We start from the raw sequence: 20,525 nt of genomic DNA, 5'->3' as shown, positions 1-20,525 counted from the left end.
TTTCTTTATTTTATAAAAAATTCTTAGAATTGTATGCATTCTCTTTTATCTTTTAGAATAAATGATTTCGCCAGCGGTGGGTAGTGATCAACCAACTGTTTTTGTTTTGTAGGGATCTCTATAGCAACTGCTTATAAATTGTATCCAACGGAGTGCAGTTTTCATAACTCCGTGTGGACTGCGTCGAAGAATGTTGTGAAATCATAACTCCACATGCACCACTTCCAAAATTTTTTGCTGGGTAATAATGGCTATCAGCTGTTTTTGATAGTACCTGTGTTAATGTGCCGCCATACGTCTACTTGTACCACGGCCGCAATTATGCTTCCATCGCCGACGAATTTTTTAACATCCAAATGACTCTGGCAACCCTACAATGAATGAGTGTATTTGTTGTAAAGAAAATCGTAAACAACAGGGCAAAATTTTGCATTGAATAATTAGTGAAAAAATAATCTATTCTAGAAAACTTCTAATTGTAAATGATTTACAGAATGAAATGAAAATTTGAAAACGTCGCAGTTCGCCGTGTGTTGAATTATACATATGTTATGTTGCAACGAAAAACGAACAATAAGATCATTTTTGAGTTTTCAAAGGAAGGACGGAAGGACTTTTCAATGCCGAATAATGTTGTTACGAGCCGACTGCATGTGGCTGCTACATTTCTTATTGGGACCTTTGCCTTTGGAACAAGATGTTGTGATGCAACCGCTACAGATATTGCACTTGATGCAAAGGCTACATTGACGCATAGAATTGACAGTCTAAATCTTTTGGTTTACACCTTCCTGCTTACCCTTACTGTCTTAACCATATGGCTGTTTAAACACCATCGTGTTTCCTGGCTCCATGAGACAGGACTTGCTGTGATATATGGTAGGTATTTGCTTGCTATATAAATAATATATACCAACGTTAATTTATTATTATTTTTTTATTATTTATTGCATCATGATATGGACGGAATGAAAAGACAACCTTAAGGGTTACACTAGCCATCAATTCCATATAACCGAAATTTTCATCGTTATATAGCCGCTAATGTGTTAATATGTGCAATATTGGGGATTTTCCTTACACCAGCAAAAATGCAGTGAAATTGCGTCTCCACATTATCTGTGCGGGCAGATATGAAATGTTTTTATTTCTTGTCATATGACATTGATGGTTAGTGTAAACACCCTTTTACATTTGATTCGTCTATTGGGCATTGTCATCATTTTTCTTAAATCAAGTAATTAGCGACTATAAACACGATTTTATTTCACAACAACTAAAACTCGGTAGTAGTTTAAATTTACGCTCTTCTGAGAATTTATTCTGACGCTAATTCAATATTTCTTTATACCAAAAACATTATTTTTAGAAAATGTCAACGATTGAGCTGCTTATTGTGCAAAATTTTCAACCTGATTTTTTATAGAACCTCCCTTGTACATAATTGTGAAATACATATACACATATGGCCAAAATAATAAGTACAACGTAGTTTATATTTGATATTGTGCTTCACCATCAGTTTTTTTTTCTCGGGAAAGATGTCAACTGCCTTACATTTCGAAACTTATGTTCGTAATCAATACTGCAACAAACATAAAAACGGAAAGAATTGCTAATATTTTGTTCCTGTGTCACTTTTGTCTAAAAGTCCTAAATTTGGTTGGCCAAAAAAATAAGTACATCTTGGATTTTTTTTTATTATTTATCCATAATCGAGTAAATTTTAATAAAAGTGGATTAGTAATTTGACTGTGCCAATAATATTAAACAAAAACAAACAGTCTTCGATAATAGCCAAATCCCTGGAAAGGCCGGTGGTTTTTGTCGAAAACACATTGAAACCAAAACAAAACTGAAGAAGCACGGTGTAGGCCTAAAAAGACAAAAAAAAAAAAAAAAAACAATCGATAGATCAATTGTTGCTCTCGCTAAAGAGACCTATAAAATTCATTTTGGGTAATTACTGTTGACATGGGTAATGTTACATTCACCAAATAGCTCGGAAAATACTAGTGGCTACTAAATTACCAGAATAAAAAACAAACGGCGTTCAACTATTTCTGAAAAAGAAAATTTGTTGACGAGGTCCACCTTTGCTAACAATCATATCGGTGGGTCCGAAAAAACGAATATGGAAAAAATTGGCAACATTTCTTCTAAAGCAATAAAATGAAAACTAATTTATTCGATAACAATTACGTCAAGATTAATTTCAATCTCAAATGAGAGGAATTTCATATAGGTAGCAATCTAATGGTGTGGGCTGAATAATTTTCCTGGTATGGTCTTCATCCAATATATCACATTACAGATACTGGGACCTATTTCCAATACAAAAACATATTGGACAACACAATGTAGCTACAAACTGAAGAAAATATGCTTTTTATATGAATTTTTTAGCAGAACAACGGTCCAAAACATGCATCCCCATGCAAGGATTGGTTCCTGGACAATATAATGAAGTTATTTGACTCGCCTAGGCAGTAATCGGACATGAATCCAATAGTAAACCTTTGTGGATACTTAAAACTGTGCATTGGTACACAATCCTTCCATAAATAAACATCAAATTTGGAATTTTATATAAAGAAAGTGATATTAAATAACTTTTGAAAAGTTCAGCAAACTTCAAGCAGTATTACAAAAAGTAGCTCAAAACAAAGGTGGAAGCACCAAATATTAATAATATAAACATCCTAAATTACAATCTATCCTAAAATAATTGAATATATGTACTAATATTAATGATTTCCAAAATGTACCTCTTATTTTGTCCATCAATTTTTATGAATTTTTTCTTAATATCGCATTTAGAAGTTTGTTTATATTGAAGATATGAACAAAAGTTATTTTTTAAGTATCATTTGCGTTGCAAAACTTAAATTAAAACAGAACTTTGTTTTGCAGTGAATACATTTCCTGAATTGAACGAATAATATGCATACTAACGTTTGTACATATTATTTTGGCCATATGTGTAACAACATGGTTCACTATTAGATTAGTAGACACGTTATTGTATCACAAAAAGTCGGTTTTTCATATCATAAATAATGATTGATTACACAGAAATATGCTAAGTAATCTCAGCAAATCCAAGTGGAACCATTCCGGGGTGATGTCTTGATATCGATGAGTGGACGGGTTTGAGTGAATTAATTAAATCGACATGTTGCCGAATGTTTTCTTCATTCGTATACAATTTTTGTAAACATATATAGGTCGCTTATTACTCCAACGATCCAAAAAATAAATTTTTGTATCCTCCACAATAAACCGTTGAAAATCTAGAACGCCCGAGAAAAATATAAAGCCTCAACATATTTGTCAAATTAAATGCTATAATTTCTTAATACCGTAAAATATCACAAACAATTTCAAATTTTGTAGTTTACTTCTAGGCGCATTTATTTTATCGTAAACCAATATATATTGGAAAGACAATGAAGGTTGTTATTTTCCATTGCAACAGATGTCGCAGTTGGTGATAATGGTATAAACTTCATTCTGATTTACGAATGGTTTACGTCTCTTTAATAATTTTGTTTTCACATAAAAGGTGTCGCACAAAAGATTTTCTTAAAATCCAGTTAGACAAAAATTGATTACAAACGATAAATTTGTAAAAATTTTGATTTTCAATTTCAAATTAAAACAAAAATTCTTTCAATAATGTTTGGTTTGTTGAACATATGAGATGCTGTTGAAGACAAAATTAGGGTATTAAATTCAGAAATCGGCCAGAAATAAAAATGATTTATATTAAAAAAATAGTTTTAATGTTTTTAATGCTAACGAAGTAGCGATGTGCCCGCTAGTAAAATAATAAAAAAATAAAAGTGACGACTTAAGGCAGTTCAAAAGAGATTGATACCCAATAAATTCTTATTTAATTTCTTATTTTTGTCTCTAGGACTTATTGTTGGCGCGGCAATACGCTATTCGGGTTCATCAACGCCTTTAGTACATTTGGAAGTGGAACCAGAACCCAACTCAACATTCAATCAAACATTGCCACCAGATACCTTATGGCTAAAAGTAAGTTATAACATTTTCGATTTATTGTACATAAATGTGTTTTTATTTACTTTACATTAGTTCCCAGGAAAGCTAACTCCAAACGGCAGTGATCCCATTGAAAATAAAACATATGCTTACACCTTTCGTAGTCAAGTTTATGATGTAGTGGAGAATGAAATTGATTTAAAGGCAACATTTGATCCTGAAATATTTTTTAATATTATTTTACCACCAATAATATTTCATGCTGGTTACAGTTTAAAAAAAGTAAATCCTGAAATTTTGAAATATTATCTACTAAAAACTAAAAAATGTTCATTACAGAAATATTTTTTCCGAAATTTGGGGGCAATTTTGACATTTGCCATACTGGGCACAACGTTATCGGCGTTCCTAATCGGTGCACTTATGTACGGTTTTGTGAAACTGATGCCAACATACTTGAGTAGCAGTTTCACATTTCTGGACACGCTGTATTTCGGAGCGCTGATATCACCAACAGATCCACTAACAATTCTGGCAATTTTTCACGATTTAAATGTCGATGTTAACTTGTATGCTTTAGTGTTTGGTGAATCTGTTTTAAATGATGCTGTCGCTATTGTTTTAAGTGGGTAAGTTACCGATATACATACATATCAACGATATTTGAAATAATTGTTATTTTGTTATTGTTTTAGAGCCATACAAAATTATGGAGAACATTATTCTAGCACCGGGGAATTTGAAACATATGCCTTTTTCCGAGCACTGAGTGACTTTTTTGGCATATTTATGCTGTCGTTGTTAATCGGAGCCCTAATGGGATGTTTTACAGCATTAATATCCTTTTCAAACGTATTAATTTTAAATTTTGCTTCATAAGTTGTTGGGTGACGTGCAATCATTTTAAAACAGAAAAAAAATGTTGATGGTAATAACTATGGCTGTGGCTTAGTCTCAGTGGTATTGTAATATGAGTTGCCATATTGAATCGGACTGCTATGGAAATTGAATCGGACTACTTTCTTTGTTCTTCGGATACCTTCGTAGGTTTTGTTCCAGAACCTGCAAAATAATACTATCTAGTTAGTTTGCTAGAAAACCGTTACCGTACTCGAAAAAGTAGCAAACATGTACATCTATCTCTTTGCTTTCATCTGATTAACGGATATGTTGATTTTGACATTTCTTTCAGATTGTTTGCAATTTTTACCAATTTTTTGTTACAAAGTTATATGAGAAAGCATTTCTTGGCAGTTCGCACTTTTGCTACTTTTACTATTAAAATAGCACTGCAATGTAGCTATTAAAAGTCGTAAAATTATCGCATTTTTGTTTACTAACCTTACAGTACAATACAATGTATTGCATGTTGGTAATTTGTATTGTATGATTTAATTTTTTTGCCTTTTTTTAAAAATTACTAAAACCACCACAAATGTCTGGAAGGTCAAGATTTCTTAATGGCGACCATATCAGTGAGTTATCATCAGTCAACTTCTTTATTTCGAATATTTTTCAATTTGCTTGAATTGCATCCTTAGGGAAAATAAGCAAATTCAAAATAAAGTGTCAAGTTAACTTAAAACTATGTTAGGCTTAACCATCATCGTCGCTTGTTAATATTGCATTCTGAAGCTTTTGTTTTATTTAATATTTCTTATATTGCCAAAGTTTTAATCCTTAACTCATTCAACACTTGACCAAATTTACTCGCGTCCGAGATTTTCCACTTTTGGAGTCGGCGCTTTTTGTTTTGATGTCGTATAGTACATTTTTAATAGCAGAGGCATCCGAACTCACTGGTGTTGTTGCCGTCTTGTTCTGTGGAATATGTCAGGCTCATTACACTTTCAATAATTTGTCGGAAAATTCACGGACTCGTACGAAGGAAATCTTTGAACTGTTGAACTTTTTAGCAGAGAATTTTATATTCTCATACATTGGAGTTTCCATGTTCACATTTCCAAAACATCATTTCGATGCCGTATTTATCATAACTGGATTTGTAAGTACTTTTATATTTATCTTGTGTATTACATTAACATTAATGTTTTTTTATTTACCACAACTATTTCAGATATGTGCGGCAATTGGTCGAGCTGTGAACATTTATCCACTGTCATGGTTGTTGAACTTAAACCGTAAACCGAAAATATCAACAAATTTTCAACACATGTTATTCTTTGCAGGTATTTTATAAAAATCATTTATTATAATATTTTGCGGATCTTTTAAGAACTATGAATCTTTTTTAGGTTTGCGTGGTGCCATGTCCTTTGCATTGGCTATACGTAATACATTATCAGAGGCTAGACAGACGATGTTGACTGCAACATCTCTAATTGTAATTTTCACAGTTGTTATTCAAGGTGGTGCTGCAAACTTTTTCCTTAATTGGCTTCAAATACCGTATGTAATCACAGCCCCCCTTAATTTGCGGATTTAATTTGGGTTTCTTCTTTTCCAGAGTGGGCGTAGACGAGGAAATCGAGCAGCTGAATAACTATCAAGTGCGCAGTGTGAGTAGTTGCATTTCATATTATTGTTGTTTTTTCTTTTTGTTTTCCTATTTGTGACAAAAACTGTATATATCAAGCTGAGCATCAATTATTTCCCTTTTTATGCCAATTTATAATTATTTTTGTTTGTGGTTTTGTTTACTTGCTGTCAATATGTTCACACTTGCAATTTTTTAAACAAATTGTATTTTGTTCTTAAATTTTGTTTAATTTATATTACTATGAAAGGTCTACAATTCAATGGAAAATACAACAAATATGGTATGTGTAAATAACCCACATTAAATCTACATTTTATGTTTAGATTATTGACTTATCATTAAATATTCACTTTCGGCATGTTAAGACTAAATAGAATGAGTGTTTTGTGTGTTGCGTTGAAGTTCGCTTTGCCAACAAAGCAAAGCGACAATAATAGGTTTGTCTGGTTACCCTAATATTTGTAACAATTTGTACCAATTGTCTCGAGAGACATTTTGACAGTTCTTTTACTGAGAGTTTGCAAATTCTTGCTGGACAAATTTCTTCTTGCAACCACTTGCAACTCTTCTTCTTCCTGAAAACAATCAATTATCTGTTTTTAATCTGTGGATTTATGTTTGTGCAAATGAAAACAGTCATTATCGAAATAGCAAGCCTAATTGTTTTGTTTTTTGGTTGGAAAACAAAGTTGCGAAATGGAAAATCTCTTTTTTGGGTCTTTTTCTTCTTTATTTTTAATAAAATATAACATTTTTGCTTGCTTTGGTTCCTTTAATGGCCGCCAAATTGCTGTGTTTTGCCATATCAGCTGATTGCTTGGAAGTTTTTGCAAGGAAGGTGTCTTTTTACTTTTTACATTTTTCTTGCAAAAGAGAATAAAAACTCATTACTCTCTGAGAAAGTTCTTGCTAGGAAAGTAACCTACAAGTAACCCTCAAGTTTCGGCGGTGTCCGAAATATCGAATTACCCGGATTACAGAATATGGATAAAATCACTCGAGGAAGGCCTAAAATAATACTTTTTAAATTGTAATTGCTAAAACTGAAACCTTAAATGAAATATACAAGTAAAAATATTTAAGTGTAAAAAATAGTGAAGTCCGGATTATCGAGTAGAAAATGTCTCCATAATCCTTACAATTTTAGTGCCCGGATTACCGCGTTGTCCGGATTATCGAGACTACACTCTACATAGTTTTATATTAATTATTTTCATTTTTGGTCCTCAAAGAAAGCAAAACATTCATTCTGTTTTATTCTTTAATCTATTTTCATTATCTATAAGACTACTTCGACTGAAGATTATACTTTTGCCTAAATTCAATTCATTCATAAAGCGACATTTTGTATTTAGTCAGATATACTATGAAATAAACGTACCGTGTTTTTCATAAAAATGAAATATATAAATAAACTGAAGTTTACGTGCTATACAGTACAAATTTCACAGTAGATTTAAAAGTAATACCACATTAGGTTGAAACAAAAAACTTAATAAGATGATATGAAAATCGTAAGTTTGCTTATGAAACCATGGATATAAATTTTCGTGACAACGTTATACTCGTTTTTTTTTCTCAAAATTTCCCAAAAGCATGTAACCATTACGAAAACATACCTAGTTTTAAGGAATTTGTTCAAGAAATAGTTTTTTTTTAAGATCCTGTGTCAATTCTCCTTAACACCTTAGGCTTTTCATAATCATTCAAAATCAGTGTTCCAATGAGGAATTTTTTTTGTTCTTCTACCAGGCGCATCCACCGCAAATCCTTCTCCTAAATCTTAAACTCTTAAATAACTCATTTTTGGTTCGGGTGGCGCGGTTATAAAACGGGTTGCCAAATGATTTAAAACGATTGCAAATTATTAAATAAACCCCTACATGCTACAAATGTTCATAGGTAATCGGTAATAGCATCAATATAGGACAGTAATGCTCATGAGCATTGGGAAGACAAAAAAAAAAACACACGTACACTATATGCAACATCGTGTGCTTTCGTTTGGTTGAGGTATTCATTGTTATTTAGCACAATATAAACACAATGTTAAGTCCTTAATTGTGATGTCGTCTTAACTTATATAAGCTTTGTTCCAGAACTAAAAAGTTTTTACAATTTTTACCACTTTTACACATTTTACCCGAAAAAGCGTTCCCGTACACAAAAAAAGTTGTAAAATGTTCACTTCTCTTTAAACAAAAATGGCTCTTTAACAACTTTCTACACGACAAATTTGGGCAAGTAAAAAAATAGTAACATGGTTGCCGGCGTCTGATTGGCTGATACGCCGACTTTGACATTTGTTCCAGTTTTTTGACGTATTTTCCATTTCACCGTTCCCGAACTATTTCAAAAAAAATGTGTGTGAGAAGAAATTTTTTGCAGTTCTCTCTTTTACGAGTTTTACTATTAAAAAGTACGGGAAAGAAGCTTTAGTAATTCCCGATTTTTCAAATTTTTGAGAATTTATATGCAATTTTCAACAGAGCCTTTTGCAATTCGACATTTTGATTTCTGTGTAGAAAGTTTGAAATTTCCCTAGAATTCATATATAGTAGCTTACGATTTTTATTATAACACAATATGGGAAGAATGATACACCGTAGTAACACATGCATGAACATACATTATCTATTTAGTGTTAAGAGCTTAATAACATTATGTTATTATTAAAAAAAAAAAAAAACATCAATACTAAGCACATCCCTGTGAGGTTGACATTTGACTCCTCCTGCCGAAGATAAGTCTGTGATAACGTATAATGCAATTTTTATTAATTATTATCTTTTATAACATATTTTTAATGTTCGCTATGCAATTAATGTGCTAAATTGTTTGTAGTTGTTTCGTTAAGAATAAATAAAATATTTAAAAATAGTCTCAAACTTATTTGCAGGACTGTGGTGATATTGAGAATAATGGTGGTAATTCCGGCAGCACCAGACGTAACGAAAAGGCCGTTCTTGCCAGGCTGTGGGGTAGCTTTGATACAAAGTAAGTTCTATCATGTTACAATAAAATAAGGACAGCTTCTGACTAGGGGGATATTTGTGTGTATTGCTAATATCATCATTTATCATTAATATCATCATACATGATATTAATGATAAAACTGCACATTAACAAAGACAAACTCATTTCAAAAATGTAGATTTTGATAAATTATTTATTTGTGCAATTGAACGTGTAATATTCAAAATAGCATAAGTACGTTATGACGCGGAAAAACATACATATATAAATAATTTGTATTTATTTGTTTGCAGAAGGTTATCTTCATAATTACACAATAATAGTCATTATTATATGTTTTCTTTTACTATTGGATGTATTTTGAAAAGGCAAAATAAACCAATTTCCAGGCATTAAAATATAATTTTTACATTAAGAGTTAATGCCAAGAAGGTCCTCTTTGAAAGTTAATAAATAATCACTTTTAACTTTAAGTTAAACGGAACCTTTATTAATCTGTTAGGAAAATCCAAACTATAGCAAAAAAAGACTTGTAATAATGGGGGTTAGTATACTTAAATTCAGTTATATTAAAATTTCTCATAACCTTCTCACGAAATACATATACCTTTTATTCATTTTTCGCGGTTTTATTCAAATTTATAGAATGGTAAAAAATCAAACAATACAACATGTTTTGTATTCATATTAGCAGCACAAGGCCATATTTTCCTAACTTTTTCAAATCAATCTTGTAAATTATTGTGCCATGAGTTCTATTAATATAATTTTTAAGATCAAACATACTTTTACTACAGCATTGTGCATTAAAAATAATTTAAAGACTGTGTAGAACTCTTGAAAACTGACCATCATCAACATTTTGTTATCAAATACATATTTATTCCATGTTCTGTATATATCTACAATTTACTTTATTTAAAATTTTATTTAATTTATGTAGTGATATTCTCTAACTCATTTTTTTAGTTACCGACAAAAAAACGACAAATTTAAAACCCATAAATATGAATGAAAAGTTCAAATAAAAGTTGACAGCACTCATGCTATTGGTAGAACTATGTTTCCGACTACTTTTTTTGGTCGCTAACTTACCGAAAAATATAGTCAATTACCTTACTTATAAGCATATTATAAATGAGTTGAAGAATCACACTAATGAGCACCAATTGAATCAATTGCAAAATCATTTAATTTTTCATTTATGCATGTAATATTAACTAGCTAACTAAAATTTTATTTGATAATGCCGTATTATATTTAGTAAATAACCTAAAAGCATTAATTACTTTTTAGGTATATGAAGCCGTTATTAACACACTCGAGGCCAACATTGTTAGAAACATTACCCGTTTGTTGCAATCCAGTGGCTCGCCTTTTAACCACAACTGAACAGTTGACACAGGTAATTTTTGTATATTTATATAGATATTTATCTTCACTAGATAATGCTGTTTGCATTGCCTTCATATAGACTCTGCAGGGAAAAGCAAAGAATGCAAAAAGATACGTAACATCACACGTTAGTTGTGTGACGTTACTCACACTTTTTTGAACTAGGACAGCGAGCTATGAACTAGATTTATACAATTCTAGTCGGAAAGCATTTGTTAGTTTTTCCAATGCTGCTCTGTGGCCTTAGATTTGATGCTAAAGGATTTGATGGCTTTAAGAGCCGCTTGGCTATCCACAATGATAGCCACCAGTTCAAAGATATCAGCATACAGACTTTTTATCAATTCTTCAGTTTTCCTATTCGCGAAGAATTCACTACAGTCGTTCTTGGAACCGTCTGTATAGAAAGCCAAACGGTCCAGAGGGGGTTACTTTGGTTCCAGTTATCTCTACTTGGGATAATCTCAAGACTGCTCGTAACTCCTTTAGAATACATCCATACCCATAGCTACTGTTGCGCAAAGATTCTGTTTTGTAGCCTTAGAACACCACGTGCAAAACTTTGACTTTAAGTACATATTGTTTCATATTTACATTTATTGCATTTTATATAATATTCTTTATACATTTATGCATTACTAATACAAACACCATTTCCATTTTGTATAATTTATTCATATTCATGTAAATCATCGCAAAACACTCACACTAGGATGGTGATTTGCGGCGTACAGATTCAGATTCTGACATATGCATCGACGACAGTGATTTAAGTCGCAATCGAAGTGGAAGCGGTGGTGGCGGCTCAGCTACATTGGGTTCTGGTGATCCGCGTCGCAACTCGATCAATCGTGTAAGTATACTGTTTGTGGCAAATAATCGTAGTACCTTTGCTAGTTACAGGAACTGTGATTGATGTTAAAACAATTCATTCTCTACACTTTAATTGAATAAAAAAATCAAATCTTAATGAACTTCATATTTCAACAATTACTTCTACTAAAATATAATACCGAACCAACCAGTACTAGTCATTGAACACTTTGAAACGCATACCAAAGAATAATTGATACCATTATGTACTTGGTACATATGTACTTACACATAAAATACTTATGTACTTATCTTTATAATTAACTTTTTTTATAATTTGTTTTTATATTTCGTTACTTTATTTTATATTGGCAATGTCAGTATTCTTGAGTTTTCTATTTCTTAAGTGGTTTTTAATTTTGGTTATTTCGTTATCTATTGATAATTATCCTCCTAAATATTGTAAATATGTATGTATATAACTTATTTAAAAAAAAAAAACAATCTTTCCTATAACACAGAATATTTGTTGCATGTTGTTGTAATCTGAAACAATAAATTAAAAGACTTATCAAACCAAATAACCATTTGTTTAACTCTTCTTTTTTCTTCTTCTTTTCCATAAATGTAATTTGTGTTCTCTGTTCTCGTTCTAACTTGTGGATTTATTTTCTAATTATTGCAATGAACTAACGAAACATAACAAACAATACCAATCTAAAATTTGACCCCAAAACATTATCACTAATGATTTCATCATCATGGCTTGCTTACCAACAACAACTTTATTATTACACAAATATACTATCTTACTAATCCAACTACAACAACATATTTCAAGTCGAACATATTGACTGAAACTAATCAAATCATTGCTGATCTCAGTGTGGTAACAAACAACTTTATGTAAGACATCAAATTTTACCGTAACGAAACAAGATGAAAAAGGTTGGTTTTCATTATTAAAATTTAATATATAAATGAAACAAATTTGTAGGGTGGAATTAAAATTTACTCTTGTGTTCTTTGTATTTTTTTCATATTTTAATATTGTGCTAATATGGAACGAAATGGATATAATTTGTTCATATTATCGAGGCTAGTTTACCTCAATTACAATTTAAAATTTTACCTCGGTGGAAATATTTGTTTTTATTTGTTATCAATTAAAAAAAATTGGATTTTTAAACAATTTTTTAAGCCTTTTACTGTGAATATAAATATTTTCGGTATTGTTGCATTGTTTTTGAAAACGATTGTTTTATGAGACAAAACCCGGCAGAATTTGTAATCTTGATATTTTACATGACAGTCACTGTTGCTCTTGTAGCAAGATAAATATTTCGATTTGTGTAAAATGTCCGTTTTCAGAGTTTTCTCTCTCTGAATCAAAATTCAAAAATTCTGCAACATGTTCTGGCTGCGTACATAAAGAATCGGGACGATGGTGGTTCCATTCTATGCAGGTTATGTGGTGGGGATCGTACTATCAATTCGGGCCCAGTTCGAATTTAGGTTAACTTGTACCTGTGAGCGGTGTGTCGTTCTGAAACAAATATTGTATGTTTTTTTGGAAAATGTACTTTTTATACCCTACACCACACTGTGGTAAGGGGTATTATGTCTTTGTGTATTTGTATGTAACATACAAAAGGAAACGAAACAGACCCATAGTTCCTTTTGGGGATATACTTATAATCACTTTCAGAGTCGATTTATGCATGTCCGTCCGCTGTCCATGTATTTTTGTTCGCAACGTACAGGTCGCATTTTTTGTCCGATTCAACTGAAAATTGGGGACTACAATTTTTTTAGCCATAGGAAGAACGCTATTGCTTTTGGTGAAAATCGGTTCAGATTTGGATATAGCTCCCATATATATTTTCACCCGATTTCAAGTATTTGCTGCACCAAACACGCTATATACGTCAAATTTTGATGAAATTTTGAACGTGTGACTGAATTCGGTCTACAAAGAAGTGTGCCAAATTATATCGAAATCGGTTCAGATTTGGATATAGCTCTCATATATATTTTCGGCAAATTTCACGTCTTTTCTGTACCACACACGCTATATATGTCCGATTTCGATGAAATTTGAAATATGTGACTGAATTCGGTCTACAAAGAAGTGTGCCAAATTATATCGAAATCGGTTCAGATTTGGATATAGCTCCCATATATATTTTCGCCCGATTTTACGTATTTGCTGCACCAAACACGCTATGTATATACATCCGATTTTGATGAAATTTGGAATGTTTGACTGAATTCGGTCTAGAAATAAGTGTCCCAAATTATATAAAAATCGGTTCAGCATAGAAGCATTGTGGCGTTTTTTTTTTATTGGGATAGCGTTTGCATTTTTTTTTTAAATAGTCTGGCTTAATCCCATTGTTGTTGTTTTAATATTTTAAAACAACTATTTTATTAGTGGAAAAGATTTGGCATTGTTCGCCAAGGGGTAAGGCAGGGAATACTATAGTTTCGATCCACGCCGCTGGATCTCATCAGTTCCCTTGTTTCCCTTGTTTGTGGATATTCTCCACCGAAGTTATTTTTCAATAACTTCTTCAACAAGAAACTCGTCAGCTCGAAGTATAAAGGTAAGCAAAGAAAAAAGTTCAATGAGAAGTTTTTCCTTGGCAACCTCATACAACTCCGACGAAAGTGTCTGCGAAAACAATTCAAACCTCTTCCACTAGTATGTGTCGTCGAATTTCAACGAATGCACACACCAAAAATTTGGTTGGTCTGCTTTACAGCAAAAACAACACACGTCGTGCCAGTGTCTTCAATTAGAAGCATTGTGGCGTTTTTTTATTGGGATAGCGTTTGCAATTTTGTTTTTTCAAAATAGTCTGGCTTAATCCCATTGTTGTTGTTTTAATATTTTAAAACAACTATTTTATTAGTTCAGCATTAGATATATAGATAGCTCCCATATATATTTTCGACTGATTTCACGTATTTGCTGCACCAAACACGCTATATACGTCCGATTTTAATGAAATTTGGAATGTTTGACTGAATTCCGTCTAGAAATAAATGTGCCAAATTATATCGAAATCGGTTCAGATTGGGATATAGCTCCCAAATATATTTTCGGCCGGAAACAGCACGAACACGCTATATAAGTCCGATTTCAATGATATTTTGAATATGTGACTGAATTCGGTCTGGAAATAAATGTGCCAAATTATATCGAAATCGGTTAAGATCTGGATATAGCTCCGATCATATAGTCGGCCCCGCCCGACTTTGATCCTTTCCTTACTGGTTTAATTTCTGGATTAGGAAACAGCAATTTCTCGGAAACTATTATGGATATCAGGCTTTTATTTTGTTCGCTAGGTATCATTGTACGGTTTACATGTGGTTTGCTGTTATTTGTTTATCAGATATTATTATACCCTACACCACACAGTGGTAAGGGGTATTATGTCTTTGTGCATTTGTATGTAACATACAAAAGGAAACGAAATAGACCCATAGTTCCTTTTGGGGATATACATATAATCACTTTCTGAGTCGATTTATGCATGTCCGTCCGTCTGTCCGTCTGTCCATGTATTTTTGTTCGCAACGTACAGGTCGAATTTTTTGTCCGATTCAGCTGAAAATTGGGGACTACCACTTTTTTTGCCATAGGAAGAACGCTATTGCTTTTGGTGAAAATCGGTTCAGATTTGGATATAGCTCCCATATATATTTTCGCCCGATTTCACGTATTTGCTGCACCAAACATGCTATATACGTCCAATTTTGATTAAATTTTGAATGTGTGACTGAATTCGGTCTACAAATAAGTGTGCCAAATTATATAGAAATCGGGTCAGATTTGGATATAGCTCCCATATATATTTTCAGCCGATTTCACGTATTTTCTGTACCACACACTCTATATATGTCCGATTTCGATGAAATTTGGAAGAATGTGACTGAATTTGGTCTAAAAATAAATGTGCCAAATTATATCGAAATCGGTTCAGATTTGGATATAGCTCCCATGTATATGTTCGCCCGATTTCACGTATGTGCTGCACCAATCGCGCTATATACGTCCGATTTTAATGAAATTTGGAACGTTTGACTGAATTTGGTCTAGAAATAAGTGTGCCAAATTATATAGAAATCGGTTCAGATTTGGATATAGCTCCCATATATATTTTCGGCCGATTTCACGTATTTTCTGTACCATACACGCTATATATTTCCGATTTCGATGAAATTTGGAATGTGTGACTGAATTCGGTCTGGAAATAAATGTGCCAAATTATATCAAAATCGGTTCAGATTTGGATATACCTCCGATTTATATTTTACATATTCACAGTGGTGTAGGGTATCATATAGTCGGCCACGCCCGACTTTGATCCTTTCCTTACTGGTTTTTTGTTATATTAAGTGGAATAGATCTTCCAAAATATAAAATAGACCATTGAGATGTTTTCCATAGTAGGGTTAAAGTGTTCTCTTTATGCAAATTTATAATTTTGTACCTGTCCCGAATGAATTCTTTTTTAATTCAATTTATCTTATAAGTACCTAATAGACAGTAATCTAATTACATTGTTTTCTCAGCGTCATATAGACATTAGAGAGGCTAAAATTGGGCTAGTAAACATTATTGGTACTTGAAAGACAAAATATGACATTTTTAGCTTTATTTTTTATAACTGAAATTGATTAAAATTGCATCTAATTCTTTAAATAGATAGTTTTTTATATTATTTTTACATTCAGAAATTCGAGTTACATTTCGTATAGCCTAGCGTAATTTATTAAACTCATAACATCCTACATACAAAACCTTCTGCTTTGTTAACCCAAGTCTACACCTTGCTACATTTAAGTTTGTGTTATTTCTGGTATTAAAAACATTTTGATTCACTAAAAATTAAATAGAATGAAAACCAATATTGTTCACACATTTGTACACATACATTAACAACTGCATTTTATAACTGCTATACAGTGGTAAGACAGATGTAAACACTTCTTTGTACAGCGAAGTGGTTGGATATCAGATTGGAGGATTTCCGACAATTTCAATTCAACACTATTTCTGTATCCATATATTAGAGTCAAATAAGTAAGGTTACTTTGAAACAATGCTTCGTAAATAAGATTTTTAGTTTCAAAACTAAATTTGTTTTTGAATTTATACAGAAGTCCTAATACTCCAGGTATTTTATTTTTTAATTGTTGTATGTGAGTATCCCATGAAAGATTGCTTTGTAAAGTCAGTCCTAGGTATTTTAGATAATTAACTTCCATAATTGGCGGCGTACCATTTACGCTAAATGATGTATTATCGACATGTGACTTAAAAACGTATGTTTTATTTTTGTCCAGAAAAAGGTTGTTTTCTCTAAGACAGTCGAAACTGTTCTTTCGATTCCTATTCGAATGTAATATAGTTTGTATTTTTGTAAATACTTTTTTACACTAAAGATGACTTGAATCACAATAATCATATTAACACGTTCGCGGACGTGAATGCTATAGCGTTCATTTTCATGGTGACGTGAATGCTATGCATTCATATGCAATGACAGTTTTTAGTCATTTACTTGTATACAATCGTATATTTTTGTCATTAATGTACATAATACGACTAATTTCATCAATATCCAAAATATAATAAATAAAAAATTATAATAATATTAATAACTAATTAATGAATGCAAAAAAGCTAATTTCGAAAAAAATGGGTGTCATTTTTTGCACCTCTCTGAGTTCTTTTTTTTGCGTCCGCGAACGTGTTAAATTGGTTCAAAAGTTGCATCACTTGTTTAATTTTTCTAGTAGCACGTGTTCACTTATTGCCTTTTATCTGGTTGATAGGAGACAGCTGGTATGTGTTGATAATAGATACAGCTCTATTCTACCTGTGAGGAGTGGTGTTCCGCATGGATCTCTTTATTATGTTTTTGAATGCCCTTTTCCCGGATTTGAGCTATTGGTGTGAGCCTTATGCGTATGCGTAATAAAACGCGTACATAAGGCTCATCAATAGCCTTGTAAGTGGTTATGTAGATCGTTTAGGTGTAGAGTAAGCAATAAAGGCGACAATATACATCGTTGACGCACTCTTGTATAAATGTTGAAACTCTCAGACGACTCTTTACCCGTCCATACTTGTACTTCTGTAGATATTCTCAATCAGAATAACAATTTTTATTGATATTCCCATATGGTGGATCATGTTAAAAGCGGCTAAGAAATCAATAAAAAAGGTACAGACTTTTTTCCTTTCATTATGCTTAAAGTGCACTATTGACGAGATATTATAAAGGTTGTCTACCGTAGAATGTCCAGATCTGAGGCCTGCTTGGTATTCGTTTAATATTTCATTCTCGTCTACTCACTGTTTTATTGGATTATACAAGATTCATATAAAAAATATGGCATTTGAATTAATTAGCGAAATTCTTCTATAGTTATTTTCTATACTATAGTCACCCTTTTTGTGTATAGGAAATATCACAGACTTCCATTATGTCATCAATGTGTAACCATTGGTATACTGACAAGCCAATTCTTCTAAAATTATAAAACGTCGATTTACCTGTTTATTCAATACCAGCGCTTCATGTTTACTAGTATTTATTATCTCATGTTTACTTATCTCAACCCTACACATCAATAGTGACCCTGAAAATAAATTTAAGAATTTTTCTTCTATTCCGTAGCCAAATATCAAAATTAATACCATTTGCTACATTCCGTACTCTAATAGTACGACTTTATAAAACAACCACCTTCATTCGTACATCTAATACCAAATTTAGTAACATGTTTTTACAAAATATTTCTACATTTCATTGCCTTATAGTAGGATTTCTCATGCCCTCATACAAAATTTCAGAATTTCGTACCCATTAAAATAGCACTTATCTAAACTCTAAACACCAACAAGACCGACCCAAACACTAAATTTCCGTACCAAATGGTACAAAATTTAATACTCTTCGTGAACATAGTGTAAGTTTCAAAAATAAGCTACTTACATAAACTCTATATCCCAACCGCAATTCTAACACCAAATTTCACATTTTTGTTTCCCCAGTAACAATTATAGTACTATGTTGTTAGTACTTTTCGTATACATACTCATAAGTATGAATTTGAAAACCTTCTCATAATCTCCATTCTAAGCACCAACTTTTATCCCAATACCGAATTGTAACATTCCAGTATTTTTCATACTACTTATTTCCTAAGTCACCTCCAACTATCAATACCCACAGTTATTCTAAAAGCAAATTTAAGAGTTCCAATTCTGTCCCTGCCCCAGTACTAAATATAGTACGATTTAGTACTTTTCGTATACCTTTGGTATGTGTTTCCTAAACCACATCCTTATCTCAACCTTACAAACCAACACCGACCCTTATACCCAAAATTCAGAATACAGATGATAAGAGTACAACCAATAACAAATTGAGTACCATTTACGTTTCGTTCCCTAATAATACGTATGTATTTCCATCACAAACTCCATATCTCAACCCTACACACCATCAGAGACCCAAACACAAACATTTAGAATTTTAACTCTATCCAATATTAAATGTTTAGTACCTTTAGTATTAATTTCCAACACCCTATACACCAAAAGCGACCTACATACCAAATTTAAGAAATTCAGTTCTGTCCCTACTACTACTACTACGAAATTTAGTTCTTTTCGTATACTTACGTTTCGTATTTCCAAACCACATCAATATCTCAACTCTACACATCAACACTGACACTAACATAACATTCAGAATTCTAACTATATTCGTACACCCTATGCTAAATGTAGTACTTCTCGTACACTTATATTACGTATGTATACCAATAACCAACTCCATATCTCAACCCTACAGACAGCGACTATAATACCGAATTTCCAGCTCTAGACTTACACGCTATATCAAATTTAGTACTATATAGTACTTAATTCGAAATTTTATGATTGCAGCTGTATCCGTTCAACCAAATCCAAATTATACCAAATATAGTACAATTTAGTACTTTTCGTAACAAAAATATCTCCTTATATCAACCCTACTTCTCAACCTTGGTTCTAATTCCATTTTCAAACTTTAAGTTCTATGCGTTCACAAAATATTGTCAGTTGTCATTACTTTATGTATGACAACCTTCAACTGAAGTTGCGAATCTCAGTTGACGAACCGGCTATTTTTCAGCAACCAGTTATTTTCAGTTGCAGTGAATATTTTCGAAGAAACATGAAGTAAAATTGGAAGGAAAAACATTTTCTTAACAATTGTTGATTATTTGCATGATTAATTAATTTTGTGTATCAAAAATATGGTGAAAATAACAACAAAATAACAGTTTGAAATATTAATTGAGAAATAATTGATAAATAATACACAATATTTAATAATAATGATCAGCTGTAACATCGTATATTAATGATATATTGTATTGTTTTAAGGATTATTAGTTGGTTCCCCAATTCAATTACATTATTAAATTTTGATGTCTTTTGATAATAATTTAGGTCCTGTTGTTAGTAATAACTGTTACTTGAAGTCGATTTTAAGACCTTTGAGTAACAAGTTCAATGTAGCACACATTAATTGCCAAAGTATGAGGCCGTCTTATAATTCTATCAAATTTAATGAGTTAAAATCTATTTTATCTGGGTCTTTGTTAAAAGTTATTGGTATTTCAGAAACCTGGCTAAAGTCAGAAATTTCTTTTAGGGCGGTGGATCTTTTTGGTTACAAATTTTATAGGAATGATGGTCCACATTCTAGAGGGGGTGGGGTTGGCATCTATGTGCTAAAAAGGCTGGAACATAAGT

At 32.0% G+C, this 20,525-nt stretch overlaps 1 protein-coding gene and 1 long non-coding RNA gene across 31 annotated transcripts in view; both read left to right on the top strand.

Moving 5' to 3' along the window:
• Nucleotides 1-335: 335 nt before the first annotated feature.
• Nhe3 (Na[+]/H[+] hydrogen exchanger 3) overlaps nucleotides 336-20,525 on the top strand; it is a 58,598-nt gene continuing 38,408 nt past the window's right edge. For 3 of the 30 annotated variants that reach the window (XR_012410328.1, XM_073968559.1, XM_073968558.1), the window contains exons 1-13: nucleotides 374-879; nucleotides 3,920-4,044; nucleotides 4,105-4,293; nucleotides 4,351-4,640; nucleotides 4,707-4,848; nucleotides 5,708-6,016; nucleotides 6,089-6,200; nucleotides 6,267-6,420; nucleotides 6,479-6,530; nucleotides 9,393-9,508; nucleotides 10,784-10,892; nucleotides 11,595-11,735; nucleotides 12,537-12,643. Coding sequence is in view for 20 of the 30 variants with exons in the window: in XM_073968559.1 (XP_073824660.1) it covers nucleotides 552-879; nucleotides 3,920-4,044; nucleotides 4,105-4,293; nucleotides 4,351-4,640; nucleotides 4,707-4,848; nucleotides 5,708-6,016; nucleotides 6,089-6,200; nucleotides 6,267-6,420; nucleotides 6,479-6,530; nucleotides 9,393-9,508; nucleotides 10,784-10,892; nucleotides 11,595-11,735; nucleotides 12,537-12,605 (2,136 nt within the window). In the remaining 10 variants the exon portion in view is untranslated. Of the gene's footprint in view, nucleotides 880-3,919; nucleotides 4,045-4,104; nucleotides 4,294-4,350; nucleotides 4,641-4,706; nucleotides 4,849-5,707; nucleotides 6,017-6,088; nucleotides 6,201-6,266; nucleotides 6,421-6,478; nucleotides 6,531-6,758; nucleotides 6,792-9,392; nucleotides 9,509-10,783; nucleotides 10,893-11,594; nucleotides 11,736-12,536; nucleotides 12,644-12,798; nucleotides 12,888-20,525 lie in introns of those variants that run through there. The other 27 variants (XR_012410330.1, XM_073968554.1, XM_073968549.1 and 24 more) reach the window with 18 other exon arrangements.
• LOC141394315 (uncharacterized) lies at nucleotides 1,272-3,500 on the top strand. The gene is made up of 3 exons (XR_012410337.1): nucleotides 1,272-1,286; nucleotides 1,370-1,436; nucleotides 3,397-3,500. It is a non-coding gene; the product is annotated as an uncharacterized lncRNA (long non-coding RNA).

The sequence above is a fragment of the Musca autumnalis genome, unplaced genomic scaffold (genome assembly GCF_047663935.1).
Source record: "Musca autumnalis isolate F117 unplaced genomic scaffold, ASM4766393v1 scaffold_2, whole genome shotgun sequence".
In the NCBI taxonomy this organism is placed as follows: domain Eukaryota; kingdom Metazoa; phylum Arthropoda; class Insecta; order Diptera; family Muscidae; genus Musca; species Musca autumnalis.
The sequence above is the reverse complement of the archived record's forward strand: the minus strand, read 5'-3'. Positions and strand labels throughout refer to the sequence as shown.